The 10,597-nt window shown below is 43.5% G+C and overlaps 1 protein-coding gene across 1 annotated transcript in view; it reads left to right on the forward strand.

Moving 5' to 3' along the window:
- The window catches only part of LOC121672206 (cilia- and flagella-associated protein 53-like), a gene marked incomplete at its 5' end in the record, with an annotated part of 16,258 nt that extends 7,236 nt beyond the window's left edge, over positions 1–9,022 (forward strand). Inside the window, 5 exons of the mRNA XM_042044780.1 lie at positions 1,839–2,142; positions 4,947–5,165; positions 6,214–6,430; positions 6,860–6,962; positions 8,350–9,022. Coding sequence (XP_041900714.1) covers positions 1,839–2,142; positions 4,947–5,165; positions 6,214–6,430; positions 6,860–6,962; positions 8,350–8,572 — 1,066 coding nt within the window. The remainder of the gene's footprint in view (positions 1–1,838; positions 2,143–4,946; positions 5,166–6,213; positions 6,431–6,859; positions 6,963–8,349) is intronic.
- Between the last annotated feature and the right edge of the window lie 1,575 nt (positions 9,023–10,597).

The raw sequence follows: 10,597 nt of genomic DNA on the forward strand, positions 1-10,597 counted from the left end.
TCCTTGTGCTGTTGTTCCCCAGGGCTGGGGCAGCTCTGCAGGTGGGGCCTCACCTGAGCGGGGCAGAGGGGCAGAATTCCCTGCTGCCCACGCTGGGGATCAGCCCAGGGCACGGGGGGTTCAGGGCTGGAGCAGGTTCAGCACATACCAAGCAAAATGGAAATGTTTTCACAGCAGTGCTGTCCCTTTCATTGTTGGTGTATAGTGCCCTTCATCTTTCAGCAAAGGCTCCATGGCACTGGGTGCTTTAGCCCAGAGCATGAAGGGAGAGATGCTTTCTTCCCCAGTGAAATGTGAGGCAACAAGGGTTGAATGCCAACAGGGAGAAAATGTGGTGAGACCTCTGCTCTGAAAATTAAATAACTACCCTGATAAGGAGATTGGTAACATCATTGAGGTAGCTGCCTGATGAATATTTAATATTTTTGCTACACAGGATAGTCAGCTAAAGCTTGTGTAATGTCACAGTATTACACATTGTGCAGGTAACTACTGCTGCCATGAAGTTGTTCACGATTCAGGCTATGATGTCTTCTGATGTCTGCTGTGAATTCTTAAATAGCTTTGCAATAATCTGTAGAAGATGGTTTCATTCAGCATGATATTGTGAGGTATCTTTTCACTTCAGAGCATTCACATGTGTCTGTCACACATCCTCAGAGCTTGTAGATCCTTCACACTTGCAGGTCTTCACCTTCATCTGCCAGTTTCACATTCTGACTTTATGAAAATCTATATCCTGTTTATAGAACAGAATTAAAATGCTTGCAGAGTGTTCAAATTAAATAATGTTTGATGGCATGTGTTGATCTCAATACTGCTTTGTTTGCAAAAATAAAAGCAGAATCTGCAATTAGTTCAGTGTTCTTCAACTGAAGATAAATTATCTCTTTATGTGCAACTCAGTTGCAGAGAGCAAATGAAAATTGAAATTTGCATTACCTGTTTGACTTTCTGCCTTCTCCAGGCTTTTATTGCAACTTGTCTGAATTATCCCATAGAACTTCACTTAAAAAAATTAATAATTTCTAGTGGTTCCTGCTCAACCGTGTAACCCACATTTCCATGCTCACAGTATTTTCTGAATATAAATGAGCTTTCAGGTGACTTACAAACCTATTCTAAGTCTTCATTTGAATACAGACCAACCTATGTTTGAATAAGTGTAGTCTGCATGTGTTTTATGTGTTAATAAAAGGTATATATACACACACCACCCCCCTGCATGTTCCAGCTACATGGAGAGTGAGTACACATTGTGTTTATAATGTGTGGATATATTTTGTGTTCATTTACACTCACAGAATATCCCAAGTTGGGAGGGACCCACCAGGATCATCCATTCCAGCCCCTGGCCCTGCACACACACCCCAACAATCCCACCCTGGGCATCCCTGGCAGCGCTGTCCAAACACTCCTGGAGCTCTGGCAGCCTCGGGGCCGTGCCCATTCCCTGGGGAGCCTGGGCAGTGCCCAGCAGCCTCTGGGGGAAGAGCCTTTCCCTGATCTCCGACCTAAACCTCTCTGGCACAGCTCCAGCCATTGCCTGGGTCCTGTCCCTGTCATGGAGAGCAGAGGTCTCTGCTGCCTCTTCGCTTCCCCTTGTGAGGAAGTTGATTTAGACATTTTAAAATTAATATCAAAACCTGCATCAAATCAGGCTCTCTGTGGTTCCTTAGGCCTCACAAGGAATCAGTGTCAGACCAGGCGTATAACTTGGCATCCTGAGTTGCTGTCTGTTGAGCAGTGATGAGCTGGGAGCCTCCATTCACCACACACTTCCGGACCTGCTTATTGTTTTGAGACTTTTTTTTAAAAACTTTTATGTTGCCTTCCAGAAACCGATGTGAAGAATATCGCATACACTGTAAAAAAAGGGGTGAGAAGGAGCTGAGTGACTGCCAGCTGGCCCAGCATACTCTGAAGGAGATGCTGAAAAAGGAAGAGAAGATGCAGGAGCAGAAGTTGGAAGAGATTTGTGAGAAGGAACTGTTGGCTAAGGATCAGGAAGCAGAGCTGAAGGCACAGGAAGTGGCAGCGCGGATCCGGGAAATGCTGGATGTGCGCGATGCCCAGGTGGCCGTGCACGACGCTCGCAGAGAGGAGGAGAAGCAGCTGATCAAAAAGGAGGCTGAATGGCTGGTAATTTCCGTAGCATTCTGCATTCAGGCTTGTGCAGAAGGCCCTTTTGATGACAGGCTTACTAGACATTTAGACTAATCCATACCTTATTTGTATCTTCACTGATTCCATTAGTATCTGAGCCTGTCCTGTTAAGCTAAGCCTCTTTTCCAGAGCTGTGGCAAAGGCCTTCCCGTTTACAGAGGGAAATACATCTTTTGAAACTTGGCACTCTAAAGGGTTTTGGCACTCAGAGTCTCTCAGAGCTGTTGTGGGAAATGGTAACATTTTTAAGCTTTTGCCAGACATCTTTGTCACTTTCTGATTTCCAGTTTCCTGCAGGATAGCAGGGGAGTCTTGTTTCCCAGCTGAAATATTTATTTTACATATTTTTTTAAACAAATTAGTAAGCAGCACCTAAGCTCTCTCACCTAATAGACCTGACTGCTGTTGAGCTCACATCACAGGAGGCATTTGGCTACTTTGGCCCAGCTGTTTGGCCACTACCCACTTTTTTCATCATCTCTTTCCATGTATCTTGCTGTAGTTTTGCTGGCTTTAGTGGTGCTTGCTAGTTCAGTATTCTGTGTTGACTTTGAATTATGGGAGGTCATTTAGCTCAGACTCAGTCTTCATTTTGCAGCTATTTGCATGTAGAGGCTGAATGATCACACAGGATACTCTGTTAGACACTGGAAGCTGATGCTGGTGTCATATATACTTCCCTATTTTATAAAAATGAAGACAATAATGGATCTAAAGCTCTGAAGATGCTGGCTGTGAAATCGTGGAGTCCTTATTCCAAGCTAGACTGTAATGTTTTGCTTATTTAAAAACATGCAGAATAGAATTATTTTCTTTTAACAACTTCTAAGGCACTGCCAAACCTCCCAGGCAAAGAATGCTGTTCCTTAACTGGCCTTTTCAGAAAAACACTATTAGAATAGAAGACTCCGTATCTTCCCCTGGACAGCTGCCTGGGGCTCTGTCAAGGAGATACATTTCTGGTGAAGTGGTTGAGTCTCTGAAAAAAAAGGTTTCTTTGAAGGAGAGTTTCTGTATGGAAAATGGGATGTAATCCTTCCTCAGCAGAAGAGGAATGTGGCAGATGGCCTTGTTAGAAGTTTTTTGTTGCAGACTGGTAACCCCTAATGACCAGGAGTTTCATCTGGGTGAATGGACAGCTAAGTGTCCCTGTGCATAAAGGTTTCTCCTGGTTGTTGCAGTGAAAATAGAATATTTAGTGAAGGAAAACTTGCACCTTTGGCATGATAGACCGTGCACCAGGGTACCTCAGAAATGGATGACAAAGCAGAGACAGCAATTTTAGCATTAGCTATGTTACCTATATTAGCTGCCTTCCTCCTTTGTCTTATTTTTCTCTTAAAGAGCTGTGATTTCTGGGAAAGTGATTGACTTCATTTTATCCTGACTGTAGTTTCATGAGTTTCTGCCACAGCACTTTGGTCCTGGCTTGCAGAGGGGCGGTTGGTAACCATTTCTTTGTACATTTGCCACGTTGTGTTACCCCAAGGAATAAACTTTCACTGATCCCATCCTTGGCTGCTCTCATAAAGCTTCACTGATGTCAGAATTCAGCCAAGGACATGGGCCAACTTGCACAGCAGACTGCTAACTATTTCTGCTTTTTTTCCACCTTTACTGTTCAAAGCCTTTTGGGTTACTAATTCTATTCCTCAAATTATATATATATATTGAGTTTCAAAGCTGTTTTACCAGCTTCTGAAAGTGAATTTGACAGTTCAGGCAGATATAAAGTCAGCCTTGGCTCTGAAATACTGCAAGAATCTGTGGGTGCTTTATGTCCAGCATAAAAAGGGATGTTCCTTAGGGAGTGCAGCTTCTGCTTCCATACGGGAAAGATTCGACATGCTGTTTATGACAAACCTGCTGATGCATTTTAGAAGACTCATTCACATTACAAAAGAGACATTTAATTTAAAAACAGGTTAACAAAAAACTGTGTGCCTTTGAGACAGCTGAAGCATGATTTCTGAGATGATATAATGCCAGCGATGGTCATGTGCCATTGTATGACTATGTTTCAGTGCAGCTGTGCTTGTACACTTACTCAGCTGCAAGATGTCCAGAAATTAGACTCATAAATTACTTATTGATGCTACTTTTGAATTTTTTGGGGGCTAAATAATCTTGAATATACACATACCTATTGAGGCATCTCAAATATGTGTTTCCGATTTGTCATTGTTTCTTTTTTAAGAACTCGGTTTCACTGTACATTTTTCCAATATAAAGTAGAATATAAAGTTCTTTCCAATATGAAGTGGAATATTTGAAACCGTGGAAATTCAGTAACTGCTCATCAGGATACAAGGATCCAATCACTGACTTGGTGCAGCCTTGTGTCCAGTAGAGATGCAGTGCTCAGAACACCCAGCGCAGGCACAGGACAGATAATATCTACGGAAACCGCAGGAATACGTGGCTCTGTTATTTGTTAGTGCTTATGGCTGTGTAGGGAGGCTTGGATATAGATCACACGTGCTGCAATGATACTGACTTCCCTAAAGAGATGACTCTGTCTATCTGCCTGAAACATTTAGAAAACATCAGGCACAATACAGTTTTTGTATTGAAGTGCATATGATAATTACAGATGAAAATCCTGAATTCTAAGGAATGATACGCTAAAATGTTCAGGCTTTAACAGGTCTAGTGAATGACACTAATTCTGTGTCGTCAGCAAGGCTTTACTCCTCAGCGTTTCAATAAACTAACTCTAGCCACCACTTAGGTTGAAGTTGTGCAGTGATTTTACAAGCTAGCTACTTTTATCCTTGTAGGAAGAAGAGCTGCACCAGTTTAGGAAAGAAAATGAAGAGCTTGAAAGGAAGAAGCAACATCAGCAGAAGGAATGGAGGGAGATATGGCTCAAAGCAGCACGGGACAAGAAGAATCGTCTTGATGCAGAAAAGCAAACTGAACTTGCCGCAGAGAAGAAAATCTTGGAAGAAGATTTTCAGGACCCCGACAGGGAATATGAGAAAATAAAAAAAAAAAAAGTAAGGTGTTTAATTGTGAAACTGTGGGGTGATACCTCATCTAGACTAGTTCTGTGGCCCTGTGAACTGCACAGTGTGACAGAGAACAGACACAAGCCCTTTTCTCTGGACGAGATAATTCTTTTGTTGAACAGCCTGTTGCCTCTCCTCCTGCCAGTGCTCTGCACCTCTGCAGAAGCCCACTAGCTGTTAAAACCACAGCACTTTAAAGCCTGCTTTGCAATCGGCAAGGCTACCAGGCTGGATAAATGAAGTGGGGGCTGTCAGCAAATCCTGGCATTTTGTCCCTCCATGCTGATTTCGTTGTGTATAAATCACCTGAGCTTTATCATCCTTATGCAGCATGGACATAATAGAGGCCGGAAAACTATTGTTTCATGGACCTGATGTAGTAAGTATTTGTAACTGCAGAAGAAAGGAAATATTTAACTTACTGTAATTAATTTGTACTAAAAAGCTTTTAAATATTTAGTAACTATATATAGATAGATGCAAACTTTCATGTTGTATTTCTTGAAGATGCCATGAATCAATGAATATGTCTGTCATTTTCTGAAGTTAAAACAAGTAGATTGCCCAACTCCAGCGTGCAAATGAGTCTCAGGATCTTTAGGACACAGCAGAGAGCTGCATCCGTTGCTCTGCTTGAGGTGTTTAGAAGCTCATGTAGGTTAGGAAAGTTGTATCAACTCAGTGTTAGACTTCGCTGCAGAATTAGAGGAGGTGATATTTATTGTATTTATTGGATCCCAAGGCTTCTAATGCAGGTGATAGTGGAGTAGCTTGGTCAGCTATGGAAAATCTCTAAAATGGGTGTGTTGTAGGCAGCTGAGCTGCTATGGGGAAAGGGATCACTCTATTTATTCTGTTCACGTGCTGTCGTCTGGCTGGGTAGAGGACTCTGAGCAGTTCTTTCCCATGGCAGGTTTTGGAATCGAGCTCTGGGCTCCTAGCTCCCACACTGGCTGGGAACCACCACTTCTCTTCAGGTTTTGAAAGGCTTTTTAAACTAATTTACTCAGATATGCAAATGTCTGTGTGTTTGCAGCAAGTGCTGTTAAAGGAGCAACTTACATACCTGGAACATATGGCTGAACAGCTGAGGAAGGAGAAGGAGCGAGAAAGAGAAGACGAGAAGCTCTTCAAGGAAGAGAGGGATCAGGTTTGGGCCGAGAAGGTTGAGAAAATGAAACTAGAGAGGGAAGCTCGATTTCAGCTGCTGAGAGATGTCGTGAAGACAAGAGAGCTGCAGATGGAGGAGAAGTGTAAGTGGTTGAACATGTGTCTGGGCAGGGGCAGTACAGCACCCTGCTGCTGGGAACAGCATCTGGCCCAGCACACACAGGCTGTGTGATAGAGTGGACAGCAATGTGATCCTCCCTGAACCTGTTCCCAAAATTCACTCCTACGCTAATTTCCTATTGCCATCACCAGAGCAAAGCCTAGAAAAGTATTGCATGGGCAAATGGTCATTATTATTAACTATATTATTATGAAGTTCTAAATGTGAAAACTTTCCAGTTCTGAGTGGATGAAAAACAAGTAAGCTGAGAATACACTTGCTGTTGTTTGTGTGGTTCTTCAGAATAGCTTTATTCTTTATTTAGGCTACTTAGCCCAAATGCAGTCTCACTGTCCCTTCAAGCTTAGCAGTGCTGTTACCTTCTAAAAGTATTTTTGGTATTGTTCTCCAGTGCAGAAAAAAGCAGAGAGGCAAATAGAGATTGCTGAAGAGAAGAATGCAGTGGCTAAAGCAGTCAGAGAATTCGAACATGAAGAAGAAGAAAAACGTAAAAGGTATTTTTCTTCTATGTCATTAGTTCATTTCTTTGCAGATCAATCTTTTAAACTTGTGAGCAAGCTGTTTCTTTTTTTCTGATAACTCTGACTGGGTGGACTTCCTTCTATTTAGAGAGGCTTTACCACCATGCACCTTATCAGTTCCAAACTGCTCATTAGCAGACCTGTAATACTGCAGTTGGTATTAAGTCATTAATTCTGACTTCGGACAATAGTGGTACATATCCTTGTGTTGGTCTTTTTGGGTCATCATGGGACTTACATCAACCATATTTACTGAACACATCCCCTCATACTCTGAGCTGTTGTTATGCGTGGCAGAGGTTTGGGGAGGAGGGTTAATGAAAGGTTTGTTTGTTCCTGCCCCAGGAGAACTAGTGTGTCCGGGCTTATTGCTAAACTCCACCCACAGACATCCCTTGAACAATCCTGTGTCAGCCACCAAAACACCAGGCTGCAGCACATAACCCGGCTGCATGGGGCTCTCCGTGCCTCACAGCGCCTCTGGATCAGCAGATCCTTACATGCAGTAGCTGGAATGTTCCTCTGGGTGTCATGCAAAGCCTTGGGCAAAGTGCCTTATCTCACTTACTACTCTTTTGTACTCCTGCCCTTTCTCCACTCTTGTCCGGGGGATACAAGTAGCTCCTTCCCGAGCCGGTATCTGTTGTGTTCTCTGAGGGCTTTATTGGGAACAATCTCCTGGCTGTGGCAGAAATGTCACTCTTGTGAAGGGAACACGCTGGGCTCCAGCTGGGATGTGCTCCACTTAGCAGAGATGGCACTCAGCAGTGTCAGGACGGGTTTGTGGCTCAGCTCCGTTGAGTTAGTGCACAGGTCCTGACTACTTTGTTGGCATTTAAGTGTCTGTGTGACTCCTGCTCCAGAAGGGCCTGAACACCTAAGACTTCCTCTGCTTCTCCAGAGTAAAAGCAGTACACATCTCCTGAGGTGGAATGGAAGGTTGATTCCTTCTGACAGCCACTTCCAGGAATATCAGTGCAGCAGGGACTTCTCAGGAGGGTGCAGATGGGTGTCACTAGCAGCACTGAGCCTGAGCTAGGGACAGACTGAGTCCAGCACTGTTATCCTCTGTCCTCTCACTGTTGCTGTGAGGAGCAGAAAAGGCACGCTGATTACAGGGAGTTGTTCTTTCTGGTCAAGCACCAGTTTTACAGTCTGCTTTATAGGATACAACAGAATGCAGTTAATTCTCTGAAAAACATAAGGTTAGCACATAGCATTTGGTTAATAGTGGCAGTTATTCTCAACAGCTAAAAGGAGCTTTGAATGGTTCTTTAGTCTAAGCTCGAATGCTAACAGATTACATAATAATAATAATTACCCACACCACTTAAATAACCTATTCATTTGGCATTTCCAGAAAAATACAGAAGGCCAAAGAATACCGAGACCAGCTCACAACTCAAATTGCCTATCAGCAGTGGCTCCACAAAGTTGAGGAAGATGAGAGGAAGAAAGAACATGAATCAAATATGGAAGCAGAGAGAGAGTACCAAGAAAGGGTACAGTTCATTCTGTCAATGCCCAACGAGTCCATAGTAAAGCCCCCCACTACGAAGAAAGCACTGATGCCTGACTCTTGAGGGCATCACTCACTATGATATTTTAGCTCACTCAGTTGCCTTTAGAAACATTTTCTTAGGATGCTTACACCTGACTTGAGTTGGAAGATCTGTCTCCACTGTGATACTCAAAACATTTAATTGGAAATTACAAGAAACATAGTATTTTAAATTTTATTTTTCCCCCATGGATTTTTTTTTGACAAATCTGATCCAATCCAAAGTGCTTGACATTCTAATTCAAGAATGCTGTCTGCCCTCTGCAATATGATAGTGAATTATTATGACATAAATAATGCACAGGCATTCATTAAAATCTGCACAAAGAAAATTTGCAGAAAACTTTAAGCAAACCTTTATTAAAATGCCTTTCAAACAAAATCCTTTTCTTTGTATTTATATAAAAAGTATAAAACTCTGAATGTATTTTACTGTGGGATGGACATTAAAAAGCTGATACTCTTTTGCACAGATTCTGGTAGCTGTTGAAATGATCTGTGGAATACTGGAGTCCCAAGTCTGTGAGTCCTCTGCTTGGACAGAATTAAGTGTGCAGGGCTGCTGTTAGACCTGTCTTGTAAAAAGGTTTATTCTCTATAATTTTCACGGCACCTCTGCCTCTCTGGGCTTCCTTGGATTGTTACCACTGCCACACTGTGAGCACATGGAACAGGGGCGCTGAGCACCACCACCATTTTGAGACAGCAACACAGAAGCTGGCTGGATGTCCCCAGGAAGGTGTTGGAGGATTTTGGCAGTGCGGAGCAGGGACACCTTGCTGGCCTCTCCGTGCCCATGCCAGTGGCCAGAGTGCCCCTAAAGCAGGAGGAGCAGTGGGTGACACAGGAAGCATGGGTGGGAGCAACCCAGCTGCTCCCCATGGTGCTGCCCTTGACCAGCTCCTTGCTATGTATTTCCTTGGTTTTTCCTCTGTCCTTTTCAGAGGAGGGAAGTGAAGAATCCATGTAAAACCTCTTACCCTTTCTTGCTCACAGACTTCGTGGCATTTGGAAATGTTTTATATACTTTTTTCCATTTTTCCATATGAGTCTTTGCTGCTGCTTATCTGCAGTTGTTTCTCTCTCTTTCAGCTTTTCTGCTTCCCATCTTTCCTCCAGCTCCTGCTTTTTCACCCTTTTCTTCTGAAACTTCCATCTCTCACTAACCACTTCCTCTACCATTTTTGTCCTCCTGCCTTCCTTTTCAGCGTGTGGCTCCCTGTTGGCTAAACCGGGCTGTGTTTTTGTTGTGTGAGGACACGAATGGATGCACAGAGGAGCTGATAAATAGCTGGGATCAGAGCTCAGGAGCCCCAGATTCCAGACATCTTGGAACAAATTAGGAATGAACAGCCTGCAAAGTTGTCTCATCTCGGTTTAAAGCAGACACCAAGTTGACAAACGTTTTTTTTTCCTGTGGAGAAAAAAGCCAGGTGGAGATGTACTAATCTGAAACAGTATCAGTGGTCTTTCAGCAACCCAGCTAATTCTGGGTGTAAATGGTGGAAGAACCTGGCCCTGCTGAGGGGAAAAGGAGTGTGGTGGGATTTTATCATTGCTTACAGACAAAACTTCCTGAGTCAGCAGATGGAAGAGAGACAAGTCCACTGGAACTGTTACCATCCCGACAGGGGACCAGACAGACCAGAGCAGTGCCTCTCATAGCTTGTTCCTTGGATTTCATGGATCCAAACAGGGTTTGTCCTATGGATACTGAGGAAGGAAGCTGCCAAGAAGGTGAAACATCGGGCTGGGAGAGGTAGGTTGATTCAGGCTGTCGAGCCTTTACATGGTGCTTTTCAGCAGCCATCTCCAGAGCGACACAGAGGACATACACTGCTCCTCCTGTTTTGCAGGTGGGAAAGGCTATCTCAGAAAACGGAAACAGTTTCATCAGTCCAGAGAGCTGAGGTAGTCATAGTTTTGTGCTCTCACCTCTGAGTCAAATTGGCAGAATGATTAAGAGATTAATTTCCTGGTCTGCCGCAGACTCCTGGAGTAGCCCGTGCAAGCAATGTAGATTTTCCTTTACTATTGTGACCTCTCT

This window comes from Corvus kubaryi, unplaced genomic scaffold (assembly GCF_017639235.1).
Source record: "Corvus kubaryi isolate FWS band 111438036 unplaced genomic scaffold, C.kubaryi_AGA036_p1.0 42059, whole genome shotgun sequence".
Taxonomy (NCBI): domain Eukaryota; kingdom Metazoa; phylum Chordata; class Aves; order Passeriformes; family Corvidae; genus Corvus; species Corvus kubaryi.